The sequence below is a fragment of the Protopterus annectens genome, chromosome 1.part1, assembly GCF_019279795.1.
Source record: "Protopterus annectens isolate FY-2018-M chromosome 1.part1, PAN1.0, whole genome shotgun sequence".
Classification (NCBI taxonomy): Eukaryota; Metazoa; Chordata; order Ceratodontiformes; family Protopteridae; genus Protopterus; species Protopterus annectens.
The window spans coordinates 958,736,588-958,762,149 of record NC_056726.1 but is presented as its reverse complement, the minus strand read 5'-3'; the positions used below and the strand labels follow the sequence as shown (position 1 = coordinate 958,762,149).

Below are 25,562 nucleotides of genomic sequence, written 5' to 3'. Positions count from 1 at the left end.
ACAGTCTATAATCTAACAACTTTCATAAAAAACTTTTTAAAAACATTCATAATTATTTCAGTCTACTTATATTAATAGTAAATCCAATAACTCCCTCTAGTGGACAAAATAAAAACTGCAATCAAATATTACATTCAAGTATAGAATTAATACCAGAATATCACAAAATACATTAATTAGAATGGTACTTATCAAAACTTGTAAAAACATACAATCATTTTTATAACTTTGCTGCTCTGAGTTTTAGGACAGGTTTTAACAAAATTGTATCATTTAACCCTGGCAGAATATTCGCTTCCAATGTCAACTGCCAGAAAAGTTCCCTATACTCTAAACATGCTTCCCAATGACTCCCTCTAATGTCCTTGGGTACCACTTCCAAAACAAAAAATGTAAATTTAGCTCCCTCACATTGTTGTGTGTCTAAATAATGCATTCATCTTACATTTATTTTTTTATTTCATAATTATGTTCATACATTCTATTCTTCAGCTTTCTTTCTGATTTTCCTATATAGAATGCTTCGCATTTCCCACACAGTGCTAGGTATACTATTCCACTAGTCTCACAATTCGCAAAATTCTTGCTGTTAATCAACCTGTCCCTACATCTCAAATACACTACATCTCTTTTATGTATGTAACAGCATTGTGGACAATGTCCACATTTAAATGTACCCGACTTTCTATTACTAAAATCTGAACTTCCTTTCTTATTGCTCTCCAAAATATTTTTAATACTTTTTCCTTTACGATATGTGCATTTAAATGGGTTCTTAAAAATAACTTGTCAGATGTGGCACTAAATCTTGTCCATTCTTCTTCTATTTTCTTACTTATTACTTCAGTGTCTCCATTATAATCAATAACAAAATTCCCCTTTATATCATCCTTTACCCCCGGCTGCTTTAACTTCATCATTTTCTGTAATATCCTTACCAAGTATCAGCATAAATCTCCCCTTCCTTTCTTTTATAACCTCTTCTTCCACTTTCTTGATCATTCATACCGGGTACCCTCTATCCTTAAACATACCATGTAACTTATCACATTCAATCTCAAAACTCAGTGTCCTTTGATGTCATCCTACTTCCTCTCACAAATTGCCCTTTAACTATTCCTTTTTTATGGTAAAATGAGTGCGCACTACTGAATGCCAAACAGGAGTTAGCAAAGGTCTCCTTTCTAAATATTTTTGAGCTAAAACCTCCTTCTTTTTCCTTTAGAATTGTTATATCCAAATACTCCAATTTTTCTTCATTTAAGTTATATGTAAATTCTAAAAAATTACTAGAATTTGATAAGTGTTCCATAAATTCTAAAAATTTTTCTTTTGTGTCCACCCATAACAGGCACATGTCATCAAGGTACCTCTTATACAATTTCCAACAGTTTGCAAACTCAGATCCTAAAATATACTTTTCTTCCCAATAAGAAAGTATAATATTTGCGTAAGTAGGGGCGCACCTTGCACTCATCGCTACTCCTTGCAACTGTTGGAAAAATTCTCCTTCATAAAAAATACAAATTTTTTTTAACACTAATTCCATTAGCGTTAAAACTACATAAAATTCCCTATTATCAGATTTTCTATAATTCAATAAAGCTTCTTCAAACCATTGCATTCCTTAATTATGTGGTATGGATGAAAAAAGATCCACTATATCAATAGTGATAAAAATTAAATTCTCCTCATACATGCTTGCCTTAACACTTCTTAAGAGGTCCCAGGAGTCTTTTACTACACCCTGCCCCATTAACGCAAACTCCTTTAACTTACTAAGAATTTTGCCAGAGGCGCTGTAATTGACCCTTCCGAAGACACTATTGGTCTCACTGGAGGATTCTGTACGTTCTTATACACCTTCGGTATTCCAAACATCGTTGATACTCTAGGTTTTTCTGCAAATAGATAATTATAAACATTTAAATCTATTGTGCCCTCTATTAGTAAGTCATTCAGTGCCAACTGTACTTTTTTTATTAGCAATGTTGATTTCATTAATAGACACTCTCCTATATTTTGTAACATCATTCAAAATGTCCATCATTTTCACTTCATAGGTGAGATTATCCATCAATACTGTTCCACCACCTTTGTCAGGTATCATTACTTTTAAATTTTTATCCTGACTCATTTCCTTTAGTAATATATTCTCTTCTCTAGTTGAATTATAACCTATTCTGTTCTTCACTACTTCCACCCTTAGTTCTTTTTTCATCAAAAATTCAAACTTTTTGAGCTGCAGATGTAGAAGTGGATTAAAAGTGCTTTTTCTCCTTAAATCCACTTCATCCCTTATATTCATGCCTTGCCCTGAAAAGAATAACTCCAAGTTTTTCTTCCTCAAGAACAGTTCCAAATCTATCAACACCTTACTAATCTCAGCTTTTCATTTTGGAATTAATTTAAAACCTTTAGATAATAACTTAAAATGAGTGTCCATTAAGTCAACATTGCTATAATTATATATGGTGTACCCTCTCCTACTGAATCTGTTTCCTTCTGATATTATTTCATTGTTATCTAATTGGCCCATCTGTTCCACTGATTATGTCTGTTGTTCTCCCTCTCCCTGTTGTAGTAGGTCGGGGGTCTGTTCTTCAGTCTCTCCGACCTCCTTAAAGGGGGAAATTCTAAAGGGTCATTCACATGATATAAATTTCCATTTTCACCCTCCCCTTCTTCATTAAATATATCTTGCTCATTACTATTTCTTAAGCATTCATTATTATAATTCAATCTATATGTCTCCTTAGGTTTAGGGTAACTAGTTTTATTCGGGTACTCTCTAATATCCCTATCAATTTTCCTATCACATACAATCTTTATCTTGCCCTCTACTTTATCTAAAATGTCATAATATTTATTCTTCTCCTTTTCCACCTGAAACATCAAGTCATTAGTTATTTTTTTTATTTATATCATCCAATGTCCTATACATATCTTCCATTCCTCTTTCATTTTCCTTTATAATGGCTCTAATAATCTCAAAACCACAATTATCAAATTTATTTATTAAATCCTTGTGAAAATCTGTACCCTTCTCTAACTCTATTAGGGAATTTATATACCCTTAACCCTTTAGGTACAATTTTTAATTTTAAACATTCTTTGAGGTATGCATTTTCCATTTCAATATTTTTACATTTACAAAGCAATTAATTTAATACATCTAAATTGTGCAAATATGTCAAATTCTCATCATGCTCTACACTCAGAGCTGGTTGGTCTTTATCATTAGAACAGTATTTATAACTTAAAATGGTTTTAAAGTCCGTTTTAAACCTTGTTTTACTCTGGTTAGAGTCAACATGTCCATTATTACTACGATACTGGTCCTGAGAATTTCGCCCACTCCTGCGATCCAAATGGTCTTCTTCCTCACGAAAAACACCTGGAAAGCCCTCACATGACAACGCTGATCCACTATTCATTCTCCTTCCATTCACTATTGGTGCTATGTTTCTTCTCGCGCCATTCCTCATCCTTTGTTGCATTTCCTGGTTCCCTGGGATGCTTGATGTCAAACCGGATGTGTTTTGACTAGTGGGAGTAAGCAACTGAATCAGTTGTGATAGCTGGCCAATGAGGATACTAACTTGGTCCGATTCTCCTCCCCTTACTTAGCCAGCCCCTTCTGGTGCCGAGGCTCCTTCCATGCCCCGTGCTTACAATACCAAATCTCCAACAAAAGGGAACAAAGTGCTCTCACCTAAACAGCCAAATGAAACACAATAAGAGCACCTGGATGAAGCTCACGACACACCTTCTTAGTAGTTCAACAGTTCATTAATCCACAGAGTTCGCAATATAAAAAAACAGTACATTAACGCTCTCCTTGTTATCACAACAGCATTTTCGTCTATTCACAAGACTTCCTCAGATGTAATGCATACCTCTCCTTCTTAGCGGTTTAAATACTTCAATAAACTCTCCTTTCATTACCAATTATACCATAATTAATCAATTACCCTCAATAAAATTCATATACAACTTTTTACCATAAAAAAGGAATAGTTAAAGGGCAGTTTGTGAGAGGAAGTAGGATGACATCAAAGCACAGTGAGTTTGAGATTGAATGGGATAAGTTACATGGTATGTTTAAGGATAGAGGGTACCCGGTATGAATGATCAAGAAAGTGGAAGAAGAGGTTATAAAAGAAAGGAAGGGGAGATTTATGCTGATACTTGGTAAGGATATTACAGAAAATGAGGAAGTTAAAGCAGCCGGGGTAAAGAATGATATAAAGGGGAATTTTGTTATTGATTATAATGGAGACACTGAAGTAATATGCAAGAAAATAAAAGAAGAATGGACAAGATTTAGTGCCAAACCTGACAAGTTATTTTTAAGAACCCATTTAAATGCACATATCGTAAAGGAAAAAGTATTAAAAATATTTTGGAGAGCAATAAGAAAGGAAGTTCAGATTTTAGCAATAGAAAGTCGGGTACATTTAAATGTGGACATTGTCCACAATGCTGTTACATACATAAAAGAGATGCAGTATATTTGCGATGTAGGGACAGGTTGATTAACAGCAAGAATTTTGCAACTTGTGAGGCTAGTGAAATAGTATACCTAGCATTGTGTGGGAAATGCGAAGCATTCTATATAGGAAAATCAGAAAGAAAGCTGAAGAATAGAATGTATGAACATAATTATAAAATAAAAAATAAATGTAAGACAAATGCATTATTTAGACACACACAACAATGTGAGGGAGCTAAATTTACATTTTTTGTTTTGGGAGTGGTACCCAAGGGCATTAGATGGGGTCCTTGGGAAGCACGTTTAGAGTATAGGGAACTTTTCTGGCAGTTGACATTGGAAGCGAATATTCTGCCAGGGTTAAATTATACAATTTCGTTAAAACCTGTCCTAAAACCCAGAGCAGCAAAGTTATAAAAATGATTGTATGTTTTTACAAGTTTTGATAAGTACCATTCTAATTAATGTATTTTGTGATATGCTGGTATTAATTCTAGTACCTGAATGTAATATTTGATTGCAGTTTTTATTTTGTCCACTAGAAGGGATTACTGGATTTACTATTAATATAAGTAGAATGAAATAATTATGAATGTTTTTAAAAAGTTTTTTTATGAAAGTTAGTTATTAGATTATAGACTGTATTTAATATTTATTAGAATAGTACTTTAGTGTTAATATATTTAATGTATTATATTGTTTTATTTGTAAAAAATATGTAAAAAGTTTTATATGAATTTTATTGAGGGTAATTAATTAATTATGGTATAATTGGTAATGAAAGGAGAGTTTATTGAAGTATTTAAACTGCTAAGAAGGAGAGGTATGCATTACATCTGAGGACGTCTTGTGAACAGACGAAAACTCTGTTGTGATAACAGGGAGAGCGTTAACGTACTGTTTTTTATATTGCGAACTCTGTGGATCAATAAACTGTTGAACTACTAAGGTGTGTCGTGAGCTTCATCCAGGTGCTCTTATTGTGTTTCAATTATAGCCTCACCTCAGGCTTTGTGCCCACTGAATGGCACACAGCGATGGTTATAACACTCCACAAAGGAGGAGCCACCACGGACCCCGGGAAGTACCACCTCATTAGCCTGGTCAGCAAGGCCATGGAGTGTGTCATCATGGAACTTATAAACAAAGACATTGGTAATCTCCAAACTCTGAACCCCACCCAGTTCGGGTTTGCAAAGGGCAAATAATGTCTCCTAAACCTGACTGATGTCTTTGAAGCAATCACCAAAGCCATAGACGAGGGTAAGGTGGTTCACACAGCTTATTTAGATCTCGCAAAGGCTTCTGACATCATCCCCCACTCTGGAATTATAAATAAACTCATTAAACTAGGTATAAATCCCTGTCACACGATGGGTTGCCATCTGGCTCACTGACAGAACCCACACTGTGAAAGTAGCAGACTCCAAATCCGACTTCAGACCAGTGACAAGTGGAGTACCACAGGGTTCAGTCCTGGGTCCTCTCATGTTTGGTATCGACTTTTCTGAAGTACAAGCCAACACAGAAGGTCTTTGGGTAATGAAGTTCGCAGATGACTACAAACTAAGAGCCATAATTGAAACTCCTAATGATGTGGACATCCTACAAAAGGGCCTCACTCACTGAGACAGATGCCTGGTGTCAAAGCCATGGCCTCAAGCTCAATGCCAAAAAGTGCACTGTCATCCCCTTTGGTAAAAACTCTGTAACCTTGAGCTACCACATAGACGGTGTGATAACAGACCTTTGGACACAGGTGGACAGCAGTCTCTCCTCTGATAATCACATCGCCACAGTAGTCAGGAAATACTTCTATGTGGCACAGCTCATCACAAAAGGTTTCTCATCCAGGAAAAAAGAGGTCATTGTTCCCCTCTACTCGTCACTCATTTGACCCATTATAGAGTACACTGCCCCTTTTGGTATGCACCTCACAAGACATCTACAACTGGAAAGGCTGCAGAAATACCTCACAAAGAGGATTACCGGCCTCAAACAGATGTCCTACGCAGACCATTTCAAAGAACTCCAGCTTTACTGCGTCGCATATCGCCTACTCAGAGGCGATCTCTGCCTAACATATAAAGCTATGTCAAACCCAGAGCTGTTGGACATGCTCCACTTAAAGAAATCCCAATCCCTCTGAGCTACACGCTCTAGGGACCTAAACCTCGTCACCACAATAAACAGAACATGCTGGAGGGATAGATTCCTGTTCCCAGAGACTTCCCATACTCTGGAACAAACTACCTATTTATATCAAACAAAGCTCCTCATTAGCACTCTTCAAGAAAAATCTTGATGATTGGATGGGAAATCGGAAATTCACCCCGGGGATCACCTCTGTGGCTCTGCTTGACAGGGGTGCAGGAAAATAATTTTCTTGGGTGGCGAAAGCCAGGGTACCTTCTTTGGCTAGGCTTGTATAGGCCCTAGGGCCGTTAACCTAGTACCTACCTATGAACCTATAAAACTGCTTATCCCAATAAAACCTATAAAAGGAAAGATCAGTCTTTTTCTGAAGAACTTAGAAATAAAACTATTTAGATGAAGGGACTGCTATAACTACTTGCACCCTCAACAATACTGTATTGGAATTTTGGTATCATCACTTTCAGGAATTAACAGATTTACTGCAAAAATATTAATACTAAGACAAGGGAAAACAAAGTACAATAAAATTCTAATTCATGAAGGAACAAATTACTTGAAATGCATTCCATGAAATTATACGAAGAAACTAGTTTTACATATAATAGAAATATTAGAAATAAATTCAGTTTGGGTGAGCTTCAGTGAATTCATTCCATCTCCTAAATGGAATGATTACATATTTAGAATGGCTCATTTATGTAATATATGGATTCACTAGTTATGTACTGTTTAGAAGTTACAGTTCAATAGAAAGTAGAAGAATGAGTAAGGGATTTCAGAATGTTTTCAAGTGGCCAGCTTCACTTATGTCATTATGGGTCTGAGTACATGACAGGAAAAATGTACAAACATTTTTAGGAGACACAAAAAAGTGGTAGGAGGACAGGATCTAATTACATTTTAAAAGCATATTTCTGTAATGTGCAAAGCACTGAAAATAAGCAAACTGACATGAAATGTTCAGTTCAACAAGAAAGTATGATTAATAACAGGAGAAGCTTGGAATTCAACTGATTTAAACTTGGTTATAAAAAATATGATTTTTTAAAGGGACTGTTTTAGAGGTAAGGCCATTATTTTGCTTATAAAAGAAACTATACCTTCTTAAATGATATCCAAAAGACAGTGATTTGGACATATTAAATCACTGACTTGTTTGGATTCAAATGACACAATTGGACTACAGGCATTCTATCAAACCCTGGATAAAAATGAACACAGTGGGGGAAATTTTTAAGGTGCCACGACATGTGTACCTCCATGCAGCACCATGCAGGGTGGCCCAAAGGTCATACTGAATGTTAATGAGGCAGTCAGGAGGAAAGGCATATGCTAATTAGACGTGTTCTCTCTCTCTATCCTCCCACAGAAACACCTCCAGGAAGGCATCTAAATGCAGAGCAAGTGTAAATCAGCATGGCCGGTGGCCCCACCATGTTGTGGTACTGAATATGGCCAAAAGGCCATGTTCAACTACCTACCACGATCATGGTACAGGGATCAGGGGGTGGAGGAAGCCACTAGATACCAGAGAAGTGTCTTTATGGAGCTGACATCGGTATGGGGATCAAGGAGTTGGGGGAGACAGTACACATCTGGGATACATTTTACTTAAGTGACTTCATGGTAATGGCATTAATATAGTGATCAGGGTTTTTTTTTTTTTTTTTTTGCTCCTAGCAGTCAACCATCAGCTGCTAACAATGCCTCTTCTTATCCACTAGGTCTACTGAGCCAGGATCAATCTTCCTCAGTGAAAGCCATATTTGGGGATGGTGAGGGAACAGAGATGCCTGTGGCAGCATCTTACTGTTGCTGAGAAGTGTTTTTCCTACTTAATCCCTGTCCCAGCCAACTCAGCAATTTCCTGTGGGTGGGTCATGCAATGGGTGCTGGTCAAACAAAAACTTCTAAAATGGATTTTTTTGTCAGCAGGTCTACCCTACCCACAATCAGGCAGCACACACTTGTTTACCCAATCTCCATCAGAAAAATCAATGGTGTAAATGTGTCCTCATGAAGCCCCTTCCATCTTCTCTGCTTAGGCATCCAAGTCACCAATTAAAACCAGAACACCTGGGCCACAGTTACACTTTATCCCTACACATCATCACTGCAGGCTAGGCAACCATTTAATTTTGCTGTAAAACAGAATTAAAGATAGTGGACTCCCCTGAGAAATGCTGTAGAAGTTGAGGTAGCCCTAGTGGAATGGGTTCTGATCCCCTGTGGGGTAGGTTTTCCATGGTGTTTGTAGCAGAAATGGATGCATTGTGCTGTCCATTTGGAGATGGTTTGCTTTGAAATGGCCTTGCCATCTGCCCCTGTAGCAAAGCTGACTAGCAGCTGGTCAGATTTTCTGAAAGGTTTAGTCCTGTCAAGGTAGAACCTAAGCTACCTGTGCACGTCCAAGAAATGCAGGATCCTGTCCCCTTTATTCTGAGGATTAGGGAAAAGGTTGGTAAACGGATGGATTGGTTTAAAGCCACACTAGATACCACCTTGGGCATAAATGATGGGTCAGTCCTGAGGGAAACCCTGTCCGCAAGGAAGATAATGAAAGGTTCCACAGCCATAAGGGCATGCAACTCAGACAGTGTACTTGCTGAAGTGATGGCTAGAAGTAAGGCTATTTTCCAAGAGAGGAATTTTAACTCTGCTGTAGCAGCAGGCTCAAAGGGGGAAACGTGAGCTTCCCTAGTACAACATTAGGGTTCCATGCTGGAGTGGGAGCTCTCCTCAGGGGTCTTAAATTGTTAGCTCCACTCAGGAACTGTTTGAGCAGAGGGTGTGAGAAGAGGGGTTGCTCAGTATTGTAATGAGCCAAGATGGCAGAGGCATAAATCTTAACTAAAGAGAAGGATAGGTCTTTGTGGAGCAGTTCTGCTAGATAATCTAGGATTTGAGGTAAGGTGGGCACAGTTGTGTCCTTTCCCTGAGACTATCTCCAAGAGCAGTATATTTTCCACTTTTCTGAATAGGATTTCTTACTGCTAGGCCTCCTGGCCTCAAGGATGGCATCCAGCACCTGTTTGCCAAGGGTTGGTGGTGATGTATTCAGGGGATGAGCCAGGCTGCTAGGTTCAAGGTTTGCAGCTGAGAATGTAAAATCTGGCCCTCCTGCTGGGACAGCAGGGAAGGGGTCTGAGGCAGGTGCCAGAGTGGAACTACTGTCAGACTGCGTAAAAGTGGGTATCAGTGCTGGCATGGCCAGTCTGGTGCAATCAGGATACTCCTTGGCTTGTCCTGTTTAACCTTGAGTAGTACTTTCGTGAGGAGGGGCAGAGGGGGAAAGGCATAGATTGAGAAGTTTTCCCATGTAAAGGACAGGGCATCCACTATCCTTGCTTGGCTGTGGGGTGTTCTGCTGCAAAATTTGTTCAGTTGATGGTTCTGGGGAGAGGCAAAGAGGTCCACCTCTGGTGCCCCTCACCTGTGGATCAGAAGCTTGAACGATTTGGGTTCCAGTTTCCACTCGTGTGGGTCCATTAGATTTCAGCTTAAGTCGTCTGCCAGTGAATTTATCTTGCCTGGTAGGAACTGAGCTTACAGGTGCACTTGATTGCTCAAGGCTGTGCTCCACAGAGCTATGGCTAACCTGCAGGGAGGGTAGGAATGAGTTCTCCCCCGCTTGTTTATGTACCACATAACTGTGGTGTTGTCTGTCTTTATCAAGAGTTGTCCTAGAAGGATAAGGTATTTGAAGGCTGTCAGTGCACTCTGTACAGCTAACTTCTTTTTCATTGATATGCAGGTGCATTTGTCTTGGGCTCCATTTGCCTTGAAAGCATTTGCCTGCCATGTGAGCCCCCCATGCATAGTCTGATGCATCTGTTGTCAGGGTTTGGGCAGCGGGGGGTTGAGTGAAAGGGAGTCACTTGTTGTGGCAGCAGGCCTCTGCCCACCAAAGGAACTCTGTCCTTAGGCAAGGAATGATAGGAATCATTGTTTTCAAGTCCTGAGAATGTTGACACCAGAGACTTTTTAAGTACCACTAATGTTTTCTCATATGCAGTCTTGCATATGGAATTAGAATGCAAGAGGTCATGAATCCTAGGGCTTCCAGTATTTTTCTTGCAGATAGCTGGGTTTGGTTGGCCAGCAGTTTGAAGTAGTTTGTCAAATAAACCTGTTTTTTTTCTGGAATGAGGAATGCCATCTAGGAAGTTGTGTTCAAGCTTGCACCCAGGAATACAATGTTTTGGCTGGGTGCCAGATGTGATTTATTTTCGTTGATGGTATAACCCAGAGAAGTTAGGAGTCTCTCTACAAATGTCAAGTGCTGAAGTAGCAATTCCTGACTGTCCTCCTGAGTCAGACAATCATCCAAGTATGGGTAAATTTGAATTTTTCTCTGCCTGCAGTATGCAAAGGCTGGGGCCAGGCATTTTGTGAATACCCTGAGTGCATTAGATAAGCCAAAGGGAAGTGCAGAGAACTGATACTGCATAGAACCTGCCCTGAAACGTAGATATGTCCTGCAAGATTCCCTTATGGGGATGTGCAGATAAGCCTCTTTTAAGTCTAGGGTGACGAGCCAGGAGTCCTTGGCTAGCATAGGAAGCAGCTGTTGGACAGTAAATATTTTGAATTTTGGAACCACCAGGAAGGTGTTGAGAATTGACAGATCCAGGATAGGGCGCCAAGAGTTTTCTTTTCTGGGCACCAGAAACAGTCTGGAGTAGAAACCCTGTTCCCTTTGCTCTGTTGGAACAGGTTGAATAGCCTTGACACTGGGAAGAGAAAATACTTGCTTTTGGGCCTCTGCCCTCTGGTTTGGGGGGAGGTCTGGCAATCCGCTTGGGGTTGGCAGTGAGTGGAAATAGAATCTGTATCCCTGAGATACAACGTTTAAGACCCATCTGTCTTGGGTAATGTAATCCCAGTTTTTTGCATGCAGGGCGACTTTTTCCTGCTAGGGGTGCAAGTACTTGGGCAAGGCTGGGCAGGATGAAGGACAAGTCACTGTGAACTTTTTCCCTAGAATGGTGGCTTACCACTCTGTTTTTGAGGTGGGACCACTTCATTGTTTAGATCTGTGCATACCCTGAGACTGTAGTCTTAGTGGTCTGCTGCCCCTGGGTTTGGACTGAGAAGGTCTGGGAGGGACTGCAAAGGACCAATGTCTACTGAATCTAAGTGGCTGTACCTGTAGGAAATCTTTAACAGTTAGCACAGATGTAGCTTTTTCCTCCATCTTTTTAAGAGCATCTTCTGCTTTAGTGCCAAACAAATGTTCTTGGTTTAATGGAGCATCTAGTAATTTTGCTTTGACATGGTCTGGCAAGATTTGTTCCTTTAGCCAAGCATGCCTTCTAAGAACAAACTCAGTGACAGCAGCCCTGCAAGATGTTTCTAAAGCATCAAAACCACACTGCAAAGTATGTTTTCCAATTTGGTTTGCAGAATGCATAAACTCTTGTAAATCTTTATGTTCTGCACAATCAGGAATCAACATAATTTTTTGTTTAATTAGTTCCACAATATGTTGCTGGTACTTCAACATGTGAAACAGGCAATTTAAAGCCCTGATGGCAAGAGTAGCAGCGGTGTACACCTTCTTTCCCCATCTGTCTAAAGCCCTAGAATTCCTGTCTGAAAAGGTAGGGTTTTTGGTTGTAGTAGCTTTAATGCCTTCATGTCCCTGGGAAATGGTCTCAGGATCCACAGTAGGGTTCTTAAATAGAAATTTGTGAGAGTCAGGTACTCTGTAGTACCTGTCAGGGTTTTCTAGGAGCTGGCAAAGTATCAGGGGTAAGACTGGATTCCATGAAGACATCATCTACAATTTCCAGAACAGGAGGGATAGCTAGAGGCCTGTGCTGAGGCAAGTTTAAAAATTCCCCGAGTCTCTTTTTGGACTGTGGGTAGTCCTAGCACTCCCAGCGGAAATGCTCTCTGAGGGTATGCAGGGTTTCACCAAAAGAAAAATCCTATGGTGGGGAGGCAGCGGGAATGGAATCCTCTGCATCAGAAACTTCATAGGTAGATAAGGGTATGTCCTGGTAATGTGAGGGGTCAGAGTCATCGGACTCATGATCTGAAGAATCAGAAGGAAAATTGATTCTTTGTCTTTTAGAGGGTGAAGGCTGGCTTCCCCTAATTAAAGTAATAAAATCTTCAGCCATTCTAAGCATTTGTTTCAAAGCAAGGGAGCTTGAGAATGCACGTTGGTCATCGGTTTCCTAGGCGTAGTGCGAACTCTGGGCCTGAGAAATTCAGTAGTTTTAGTCTGAAACGAAGTAGTCAGTTTAATACGAACATCGGAATTTCCGAATACACCCTCAGAAGCCGGTGCCTGCACAGCGGCTCCGCACCCATCCAAGGTAGAAGCATCCGCAGGTTCCATCGTCGAGGAAGCATCTCGCGGCATATTGGGCTCCAAATGGGTCTTAGTAGAGAACTACGAATCTGTTGAAGCAGGTATCAGGGGCTGCGAAAGCACCTCACTATCGGCAGACTGGCGACTAGCTTAACAGAAGCGTTGTCGGCAGTTTTGGACCTATGCGGTCTGTCTCTGTCTTTATCCTTAACTTTTTTCGGAAGATCGGTAGTCAGATGGCTTATCGAAGCCATTTTGGAATACGGAGAATGAGAGCGAAAGAATTTAGTGACAAAGACAGCCTGACGAATAGTTCGGGCGTTGAACAGGGCACAAAACCGACAGCAAGGAACGTCGTGGTCTGGGCCTAAATAGGTGACACAGTAAGAATGAAAATCTCTGAGAGGTATTTACTTTCAAACACAACCAAAGGTCCTTACTGTAAAGAGAGCAAGCTAACAAAAATCCCAACGTCAAGAAACAGTCTTTATTCAGCAGGCAAAGCTTTTGGGTCCACACCCTTTCTCAATGCTAAAACACATTAAACTCAGCACAATCAGACTTTTAAAACAGGAGCATGATTATCACATGACTACAGCCAGTCAAGTCATGTGGTAGTATGTAAGACACAATGCATATATAAATATAAAAAAATACCTGATAAGAATTATATAAATACATTTATATGCAATACAATACAGACAATACAATATGAATATAATACTTTATATATATAAAATAATATATGTGCTGAGTTTAATGTGTTTTAGCATTGAGAAAGGGTGTGGACCCAAAAGCTTTGCCTGTTGAATAAAGACTGTTTCTTGACGTCAGGATTTTTGTTAGGTATTTTCTTTCCATAGGCAAGACAATTACTAATTTTTTCTGACATCAGTTAGAGCAAGAAAAAGGATCCCCAACAGGGTACTTGGCTTTAGAAGACTTCAGGTCTGAAACTCGAATAATGAAAATTCCAGGTGTCGGCCGACCGGCACTTGCAAACTGCTTCTGCTTTGGGCTCCGCTTGGCAAGAAAAGCTGATGTAATAGCATCGGCTGTATGTTTTATACCCCCTGACGTCATGGAAGAAGCGACAACATACGACGCAGAAATCCCATGACTCTGGTATTCGGGCCGACTGGGGGTAACTTGCAGGCAGATAACCCAAGTGTGATGACTGCAACAGTGAAACACAAACAACATCTTGCTTCTGTGCTCCTGCTGAGGAAGGTTACTGCATTCATGGCTTATTGAGTCAAACCCACACCTCAAGACTGCCCCCAAGCATTACAACCCCTTCTTCAAGGGACGATGGTACAATATAGGTCAAATCTGCTACCCCCCAATAGGATATCCATCATCCTGTTGCCAACTGCAGCAGGCATCAGTGCTACTGATCAAACATGGGTAGTCACGGTGATAGACAGGGTTTTACCCCTCTACTACAAAGCAGATGGATTTATTCCATACGTTTTGAAGTGGGATGACTGCATGGGTTTGTGCTGCCACAGTCTTCCATCAACATCTGCTTCTCTGTTTAAAAATGGGCATGTTAATCCTACATTTAAACATGCTACTTACATAAGTTTATAAGTGAGGGAAGCATCAAGTACTACCAGAAAAAAAAGGACAGATATTTAATTTCATTTTTTTTTTTCAAGTAAGACCACTTCAGTTCACTGCAGACCATGAAAACAACAGCTTAATGACCACAAGTGGAGAAGTACAGAAACTGTTTCCTCACTGAAACCATGACTCTTAGTAATAAAAAGAAACAGCTTCAGCAATGTTCTAATCCATATGGACAGGTACTCACCTGGTAAATTGGCTTCCATCAGATATCTAATGCAAAGGATATCTGGATGAAGAAAACATCTTTCAGTTATGGGAGGAAATCGGGGCAAATCTAAGAAAACTGCAAGATTATGCATCTTTTTCAGGATTTCTTCACAAGATGGCAAACACTATAAAGAAACACATTTTTAGCAATTAAACTATATAATCTATTTCTCCATAAACATTCAAACAGCAGCAGCAATAACATTATTGTATAATTTTATTACGAAGTAACATTACTTCATATTGAAATGTTAATAAATATTCATGTGGTAGTTTACTGCTACAAAAAAGCACACATTACTTGACCCACTTAGTCACCATACTGCAGATCTCTCTTAAAATGAACAGATACCCTAAAAACAGGCATATGTGACACCTTTTTCTACAAAATCAAAAGATGACTGTGTTCTATAGATGGCAATGATTTTTTTTTTCAGTCTTGCTTTTGCACGCCAGCCTTGAGGCACCACTACATAACCTGAAATGTTCTTAATTTTGACCTGTTTACAAAGCAGTCCTTCCTTCAAACAACAAACATGGGGACTAAATGCTCCACACCGGAAGTATTGCCCTCACTGGTGAGATCTGACCACAAACTAATCACCCTGGATATACATTTACCACCTCCACCCCCAGCACAAAAGACTACAGTGACAAAAGTACTGTTTTGTACCTACCATAAATGTAGATGTCCGATAGGTATGCATCTGCAGTCCTTACATATGGGTTGTCCTGTCACAGGCAGCCCTTCGGTCGGCCGGATTCCAAAGTCTGGGTCCGGCGTCGGTTAATGTCGCCCTCTCCCCGACGTCAGAGCGCCTGGGGTATAAAAGCATCAGCCGACGCCATCTTCCTCAGTTTTTCTTGCCCCAGATGCCAGGAGCCCTCTAAGGAAGGCTAAATTTGGAGAGATGCAAAAAATTCCAAACATGCACAGCAATATAAACCAAATACACCATAATAGATAACCCCAGCTAGCTATAAGAGGGATAAGTACCCAGGAAATACCACAGAGGGGAAGGAGGGAGGGTAAACCTGACTGCAGATGCATACCTATCGGACATCTACATTTATGGTAGGTACAAAACTGTACTATTGTCCTTCAAGGATGCATCTGCAGTCCTTACATATGGGTAGAATACCATAGCCAAGCTGGGGGTGGGTAGGATCTAAGAAAAGGATGGTGTAGCTAAAATACCCTGCAGGACTGCCGTAGCAAAGCCTGCTCTGGATCTGGAATATAAGGGTAAGTTGTAATGCTTGGAAAATGTATGCACGGAGCTCCATGTAGTAGCTTCTAAAATGTCCTTGGTAGCCACCCCTCTTAAGAAGGCTGTGGCTCTGGTGGAATGAGGTCTAATGTTAGCTGGCACAGTTTTGCCATGAAAAGAATAACAGAATCGAATGCAATTCCCTATCCATTTGGAAATTGCTTTTCCTTGTACACCAGCAGCATATGCTACAAATAGCTGGTCAGTTTTTCTGTAAGTCTTAGTTCTGTCCAAGTAGTAGCGCAACTGTCTGTGAATGTCCAGGGTATGCAGAAGTTTCTCCCCTTTGTTCTGTGGATTAGGAAAGAAGGTAGGCAGGTGAATAGCTTGGTTCAGTGAGACCCTGGATACCACCTTTGGCATGAATGAAGGATTGGTTCTCAATGAGACTCTGTCCTGATGAAAAATAAGAAATGGTTGTACTGCCATGAGGGTCTGCAACTCAGATACTCTTCTTGCTGAGGTTATGGCCAGAAGGAAGGCAGTCTTCCAAGACAGGAACTGTAGTTCTGAAGATGCTGCTGGTTCAAAGGGAGGTAGAGTTAATTTTTCCAACATGAAGTTAAGGTCCCATATGTAGGCAGTGGTGGTTTCCTTGGAGGATTGATGTTTTTAATTCCCCTTAGAAACTGCCTTAGGAGTGGATGAGAGAAGACAAGTGGATCAGTATTGTATTCTGCTGAAATTGCTGAAGCATGAATTTTTATGGAAGAGTAAGAAAGGCCATTGTGGAGCATTTCTGCCAAGTATTCCAGGATATGTGCCATGTTCATCACTGTCGCATCTAGGCCCTTTGTGGTGTTCCAAGTGCGAAATCTTTTCCATTTTGCTGAATATGCCTTTCTTGTGGAAGGCCGACGAGCTTCCATGATGATGTCCTTCACTGTCTTAGATAGCTTATCCTGGGGTGAGGAGTCAAGATATTCTCCAGGCTGTCAGCTGCAAGGTTTTTAGGCTGGAGTGCAGAGTTTTGTAATTGTGCTGTGTCAGAAGAAGTGGCCATTGTGGTAGAGGCCACAGTTTCGTGCGTGACATGCTCCTTAACAGTGGGTACCAGTGCTGTCTGGGCCAGTCCGGAGCTATCAGAATCACTTTTGGCTGCTCTGTCCTGATCTTCAGTAAGACCTTGGTCATTAATGGAAGAGGTGGGAGTGCATACACTGTTAGAGTATTCCAGCTGAAAGAGAGGGCGTCCACTTTCCATGCCTGTGGGTGGTATGTCCTTGAGCAGAATTTCTTCAGCTGATGGTTGTGGTGGGAGGCAAAAAGATCTAAGTCCGGTCTCCCCCAAGATTGTGTTATCTGAAGGAAGAGGTCTGAGTGCAGCATCCATTCGTGTGGATCCATGATATTTCTGCTTAGACTGTCCGCCAGTATATTGTCTTTTCCTGGCACAAACTGGGATTGCAGCTCTATATTGATTTTTAGGGAAAGTTCCCAAAGATTCATTGCCAGCCTGCAAAGAGGGTAGGAATGGGTACCTCCTTGCTTGTTTATGTACCACATAACTGTGGTATTGTCTGTCCTTATTAGCAGGTGTCCTTGATGCAGAAAATGTTTGAAGGCCTCGATTGCATGTATCGCCGCCAGCATTTCCTTTTGGGTTATGTGCATGCTCAATTCTTTCTGTGACCATAGTCCTTGAATGCATCTGCCCTCCATGTGTGCTCCCCATCCATGGTCTGGAGCGTCCGTTGTAATGGTTTGGCTGATTACTGGTTTGCTGAAGGGCAGGCCCCCGTTTGACTAGCTTGCTTGAGCCCACCACAGAAATTATTTTTGAAGGCATGGAATGAGTGGTATCAAAGCTTCTAGGCTGTGACTGTGCTGAGACCATAAACTCCTTAGGTACCATTGTAGTTTCCTCATTTGCAGCCTTGCTTGTGGAATCAGAAGAATGCAAGATGCCATGTAACCCAGGGCCTGCAGGATTTTCCTTGCAGTCAGCTGAGTTTGTTTTGTCAGATTTTCGAAGTAATCCGGTAGTTGTCTTTGTTTTTCTTCCGTGAGAAAAGCCATTTGGGTGGTTGTATCTAGTTTCGCACCCAGAAAAATTATCCTTTGGGATGGAACAAGTCTTGATTTGTGAATGTTGACTGTATATCCCAAAGCCTGAAGTAGGTGGATGGCATAATTCAAGTGTTTTACCAAAGTTTGTTGGCTGTCCGCTTGTATAAGGCAGTCGTCCAGATATGGGTATATTTGAATCCCCTGAAGTCTGCAGTGTGCAATTACTGATGCCAGGCATTTCGTGAATACTCTGGGCGCAGTAGATAAGCCAAAGGGCAATGAGAATTGATAATGCTCTGAACCTGCAAGAAATCTGAGGTGTCTTCTGCAACTTTGTCTGATAGGGACATGCAGGTATGCCTCCTTGAGGTCTAGAGTTACCAGCCAAGACCCCTTGCCCAGCATGGGAAGGAGTTGCTGTAGGGTCAGCATTTTGAATTTTGGCACAATGAGAAGTATTCAGTGCGGACAAGTCGAGAATAGGCCTCCATTGTTTTTCTTTTCTTGGGACAAGGAATAGTCTGGAATAAAATCCTTGGCCTTGTTCTGTGAGAGGAACCTTTTCTATAGCTTTCATTTGCAATAAGTTGGAAATTTGTTTTAAAGCCTCTGCCCTTTGATTTGGTGGCAGGTTTGGCATGCCTTTTCTTTTTGGTAATGTATGAAAATGGAACCTGTATCCTTTGTTTATTATTTGCAGTGTCCATTTGTCACTTGTAATACTGTGCCAATTTTTTGAGAATAAAGATAGCTTTCTGCCCAAAGTTGCTTCCAATTGAGCCCTGGTTGGCGGGGTCAAGGTAAAGTCATTGAGTCTGTCCTTGTGCAGCAGTTGTAGGTCCTGCACTACCTCTCTGGTTAGGAGGCTGCCATTGACGTCCTCTGTAGGAGCCTCTAGCTTGCCCTCTACCTCTGGCACGCCTGTTCTTGCCTCTTTGAAATCTCTCTGTGTCTGGAAAGGACCAATTCTTAGAGGGCCAATTTCTGCTGAATCTTGGTGGTTGGACCTGGAGAAAATCTTTGACTGTTTGCACAGATTTAGCCTTTTCCTCAAATTACCACCTCCTGAGCAGTGGAGCCAAATAACTTTTGCTTTTCCAGTGGCGCATCCAGAAGCTTTGCTTTAACATGATCTGGCAGAGTTTGTTCCTTCAGCCAAGCATGCCTACGTATGACTGCACCTGTCACTGCTGACCTACATGAAGCTTCCAATGCATCATAACCACACTGCAGGAAATGGTTGCTAACCTGTTGGGAGTTATGTACCAGATCCTGAAGTGACTTGCGATCTAGGGGTTCAGGTGAAGACAGTTTTTTATGCAATTCATCTAACAAATACTCTTGGTACTGTATCATATGGAATTGATAATTTAATGCCCTCATAGAAAGAGTGGAAGAAGTATACACTTTTTTACCCCATCTCTCTAAAGCCCTGGACTCCCTTTCAGAGGGGAGTGGATTTTAGTAGTGGCAGATGCAACCCCTTTAGGGCCCTGGGAAATAGTTTCAGGGTCAGCAGAGTGGGCCTTGTAAAGGAAATGATGCGAGTCCGGGACCCTGTAGTACCTATCAGGTTTGACAGGAGCCGGAGGAAGGGAGTCAGGGGTAATGCTAGACTCAGAGTACACATCATCAATTACATTCAAAACAGGAGGAATAGCCAAAGGTCTATGCTGAGGTAAATGCAAAAAAGTCCTTAATCTCTTCCTGGAATCAGAGAATTCCTGGCCCTGCCATTTGAAATGCTCTCTCATGGAGTGAAGGGTCTCCCCAAAGGACAGCTCTTCAGGAGGGGAGGCAGAGGGAATAGATTCCTCCGCATCAGAATCCTCGTAGGCCGTAAAGGCCTCCTCCTGGTAGTCAGAAAGAGCAGAGCCATCTGAGGCCTCATCAGAGGACTGGGGATCAGTGGGCTCAGCCCTGGGCCTTTTGTCTAGAGGAGGTTGAGAGCCCCTGTCCGGATGTGGCTGAGAGCCCCTAATTAAGGAAATAAGGTCCTCAGCTAGACTTATAATCTGTGAACCTGTAGTGGATCCCTGAGGAATAGCCTTGGGAGGCAGAGATTTTGGCTGTTTAGCAGCTTTAGCCCTAGTGAATGCCTTTATGGACATGGATGCAGGAAGCCTGGCTGCTCCACGTGCTGGCGTAGTTTTGTCTAGGGAAATGGTGTCGGATGTTTCAGGAACACCGGTTTCTGAGGGAAATTCTATAACCGACTTAGAAGAGGCCTCCGGGGCCGAGGTTGTCGGTTGTGCGGTATCGACGGTCGAAGTACCAAGGACTCGGTTTCAGCCGAGACCGAGATACTCGCGGTAGGTCTAGGCGTGGTTTCAGCCGAAACCACGGTCCGCGTGTGTCAGTCCTTGTCCTTCCGTTTTTTTGGTTAAATGAGAAGTCGGAGTCTCCGATGGCATATTGTAACAGTAACTAGCCCCAAAAATTCCTCTGCAAACTCTGCCCGACGCCTAAGAGTGCGTCGGTTGAAGGAGGCACAGGCTGTACAGGCCGAGACGTCGTGGTCTGGGCCTAGGCAGGGGAGGCAGTAAGAATGGAAATCCTTATGAGGTATTTGTTTCCCACAAGTTAAGCAATTATTAACTTTAAGCGTTTGAACTGACAATGGCTGAGGCAAGAAAGAGTCCCCAACGGGGTACTTAGCTTTTGAAGTCTTCGGTAGCTGAAGTTACAGGAGCTGGCCGACCGGCACTTGCGAACTGCTTCTGCTTCGGGCACCACGCGGCAAGAAAGACTGAGGAAGATGGCGTCGGCTGATGCTTTTATACCCCAGGCGCTCTGAAGTTGGGGAGAGGGCGACATCAGCCGACGCCGGACCCAGACTTTGGAATCCGGACGACCGAAGGGCTGCCTGAGGCAGGACAACCCATATGTAAGGACTGCAGATGCATCCTTGAAGGACATCTTCTCAAAAGCCGACTTTACACTTCTCAAGACTGAGATGGTATCATTTAAGCCCTCAGGGCCAATGGAATCCACATCCCACAATGCTGAATCCTACACAAATGCTTTCTACGGACATCTCCAAGAATGCATGGATCATGCAATCCCAAATAAAACCAAGACCCTCTCCACCAAAGGAAAGCGTCCTGTCTGGTGGACCCCAGCCATAAACAAATTGTATAACAAAAGGAGGAAGCTACTGCAAGACAGAGCAAAATCCCATAAAGGGAAGGCATCTCTGATCAACACTAGTAGAAAGCTACGTTCTCTTATAAAAATATCCAAGGCCAACTTTGAGAGAAAAATCGCCAGGGACACTAAAGATAACCACAAGGCATTCTTCAGTTACGTTAGACACCTGGGCAGAAACACTCAGATATGCTCAGAGTTAGTACACAACGACAAAAAATTTACCGAACCCACAGATATTGCCAACATTCTGGCAGACCGGTTCAGTGCAAATTTCTCCTCTCTATCACCTCCAAAAGAAGAAATACTCATCCCAGCTGAATGTAACCTCCCTGTCATCTCTGATGTCAAGGTGAGAACCGCCCTCAACAAAGCAAAAAACACAGCATCTATGGGACCTGATGGTATCCCCGGCTGCGTGATACGTGAACTCCAAGAGGAGCTAAACCCGCATATAAAAATGTTATTTAACCTTAGCCTTACTACAGGATATGTACCTGAACACTGGCGTACAGCAACAGTGGTACCACTCCACAAGGGAGGCTCCACTATAGACCCTGGGAACTACCGCCCCATAAGCTTGACCAGCCTGGTTTGCAAAGCTATGGAAAGAATTATTACGGAACTCATAAACAACGACATTGGGGACCTACAGACACTTGATCCCACCCAGTTCGGCTTTGTAAAAGGCAGATCCTGCCTTTTGAACCTGGTTGACTTTTTCGAAACAGTCACTAGAACCATTGATGTGGGCAAGGCAGTCCATACAGCATACCTGGACTTGGCTAAAGCCCTCAACACAATACCCCACTCGGAGATCATAGAAAAGCTAAACAGCTTAAAAGTAAATCCATATGTCACAAGATGGGTTGCAAACTGCATTTTTTTTCTTGGCAATCTTAGATGTAATACACTATGAATGAACGGTCTGCTGTCTGTCTGTTTGATGGCAATGACGCCAAAGTGGGGAACCATTGGTGTGTATGTATGTGTGTATATATATATATATATATATATATATATACACACACACACATATATATATATATATATATATATATATATATATATATATATATATACATATATATACATACACACACATACACATATATACACACACCATATATATATATATATATATATATATATATATATATATATATATATATATATATATATACACACACACACACACACACAATTTATTCTGAAATATATATATATATATATATATATATATCATGTTGTTTACAAAAACCTGACTGCCCACTGACAACAGTTCAGTGACAACATAAGGAATCTTATAAGTAATAATTACATTTTTAATGGTTTTACACAAGTAATGCTGCTTACACGAGTCTGAACTACTCTGTTATCATTTCTGTATTTTTTGTTTGTAAAATCTTTTGTATTTCACCAAGTACTGCACCATCCCATTAATTTGCTCTGTCATACACAAGTTGTGTCATCAGAAATATCATCAGTTGTACAGTGCAGAGGGTGAAGTGGCAACAGTGCTAGTGTAGATGGCAGGATAACAATGTAACATTTTATTTTCAAGGTATTCATTTCTTAATAGTGTGTAATAGTTGTTTTATGTTCTGTATAACTGTCAGCACCCAACATCTCCTAAAGACGACATAGGTGATCTTGCATGTGATCTCAAGGAGAGGCTGTCAAGGGAGCTGGATGGTGACTTGCTACGATGATGTGACTTATTTGATGCAGGTGATCTTACAGTCACAGATCTCACACTGCTTTGAGACCTGGGCCTCAAATGAGAGGTTCTGCTATGTGTAGATGAATGCTGATGTGGCTTGCAAGAATTATTTTGCATCTGGTCCATCATATTTCCACTACCGTCCTGACATGCACTTCAGGTGCACTCTGATATGCTCCCATGTGTCTGGACAGTATCCTGTCTTTTTCTCCTTCAAACACTGACTCCTATTTGAGTCTCGGAAGTCCTCACTATTGTACGAATGGAGGTGGACATGAATGCTTGGTGTGTCACCACACTACAGACTAATGTGATCATGCCATTATCCCTACTCACAATCATATCCATATAGTGCTGGAAAGCCTCACATACACCCTGGGGGACGCTGGCCATTTCTAGCAGACTCTCGGCAGTGCACTGAAATGTCACGGCCATTTGCTGCTAGGCAGTTAACAGCTTATATGTTTCCTGAGGTAGCTGTGTCATATGCCTGAGCATAGCACTTTTGTGTAAAGATGTCATGTGTAGCACTGCTTCCTCTGAATTTCTGCCACCATCCAGTAGGTGTTCCTGTGGGTCTGGAGACAATGGTGTAGATGTGCAGAGGTTTTCCCTCTCTACAACTTGTGGTGTAATGTCACCATGTACTTCACTTTGTGATCCAGTGTCACTCCTTGCAGAGCTACTGACATGTTGTAGTGTGTGAGACCCTGCCATTAAACTTGGTGACTGTAAGCCAATTTCCTCAGGTTGTCTCAAATATAACTGCATCATTCTCATCACCATCAGCCATTCTGCTGCTGATATCCCCTAAATTTACTGTTATATATCCCCTAAATTTACTGTTATAGTGGAACTGCTTGTTTTGTTTGCTGACCCTGTAAGGAATTAAGTGAATATATCAATATTCAGATACTGGCATACAGTACTGTATGCCGTGTAAGGACAGGTGAGATGCTTGCTATGCACACACTGTTCAACGTCACTATGTGCAGAAGTGGAGGTTTCACCTGTTAACAGGAAATGTTGTGTTGTGTGCAATCATTTCACCAGTCATTTCTTTAAGTAAATGTGTATTATGGCGGTCAAACCAACCCTCCTGAGCAGATGTCTGTTGATGCTGCTGACGTAACAGTCAGTATCCACACTACTTCTGATTATGCCAGAGCCATAATCTGTTTCAGTCATCCCCCAAACATGGAGAGGTACTTTTTATAAAGTGTTAAAGGAATAAGTGATTGATGGTCTCTCGCCAGTAGTGCTGCAGGCAATTGCATTCTGCCTTGCCTTTGCTCTAGCTTCTATCATATTACTGGCCCTCTTTTTGCATCATGTTAATGTGTGGTTTCTTCCACCAGCAACATTTATATCCTATAACCACTTGGTTCCAAGTAAACCCAAAAAGAAACACAAAACTGTATGCAAAAACAAAAAAGCAGGGAAACAAATCCACAGAAACTATTTATTGTAAGCGCTTTCGTACATAAAATCCATGCACTTCTTCAGACAACATAACCCAGTATATCAAGACTTGTATAAAAAAGTGGAAACCAATTAATCATACAATTACATTAAATTGATTAATTATTTGCAACTAAAGACACCCTTACAATTAAAGAAACATTCCTACCTAAAAACTTCATACTTACAATTATCTACACAATAAAACAGATGTTTTAAAAGTAAATAACCTAATTTAAAAATGTATTTATATATTTAAATTCATGTTATATATATGTTTTTCATATAAACAATTCTACCTTTAAGGAGAAAGTTACATGGTATACCAGACATCAGGATGACATGTTTTTCATCCTTAAAGGAAATGCCAAAGACGCCCAAGGCTTAGTTCAGATAATGTCATCTTTTACTAGTTTTCTTGAATTTACCTTTCAATTTAATGATTCTAGAATCAATTTCCTAGACATTGATCTTGGCAAGGATTTGATGTACAATAGGTTTATGACAACCATTTATAGAAAGCCTTTTTATAGTAACTCATTTTTACATTTTTTAAGTAGTCATCCCTACCATCAAAAGAGAGGTGTGGTTAAAGGCCAACTTGTTAGAGCCTCCAGAATGACTTCAAGGGACATAGATTGTATAAATGAGTGTCATCTCTTAAAAACAATGTTCATTAATCGTGGGTACCCGATTTCCCTCATTAATAATTTAATCAATGAAGTTAAAGAAAAGAGACAATCGGGGTCTTTTAGATCTATTCTAACTAGAGGCTATGTTTCAGCCGAGGAGCCCAATGGGTTGGTGAATATTTCATCAGGTTGCCAGAGTTTACAAGTACCTCAGGTTGGGTACACTACCAGTTTTTTGACCCAATTTTCAGAAATTGCCAACGAACTTAGGAATATTTTGAGTAATAATTGGAATCTCATTACACAGGACCGGTCTATTAGCAACTTATTGGGTACGAGACCCATTGTTACATTTAGAAGAGGTCGTAACCTTAAAATGTTATTTGAAACCCCGACTGTTAAATACCAACCAGTACGAGGTATGTTTCAATGCGGGTGATGTAAATATTTTAAGTATATACAAACTGGATCAACCTGCAGGATTAGAGGGGTCAAGTACTTTATT

General features: G+C 41.0%; 1 protein-coding gene across 3 annotated transcripts in view; it reads right to left on the bottom strand.

Annotated features, from left to right (window-relative positions):
* TAF1B (TATA-box binding protein associated factor, RNA polymerase I subunit B) overlaps nucleotides 1–25,562 on the bottom strand; it is a 1,822,186-nt gene that overhangs the window by 1,038,887 nt on the left and 757,737 nt on the right. For all 3 annotated transcript variants that reach the window (XM_044079209.1, XM_044079201.1, XM_044079215.1), the window contains one exon: nucleotides 14,791–14,938. In XM_044079209.1, coding sequence (XP_043935144.1) covers nucleotides 14,791–14,938 — 148 coding nt within the window. The remainder of the gene's footprint in view (nucleotides 1–14,790; nucleotides 14,939–25,562) is intronic.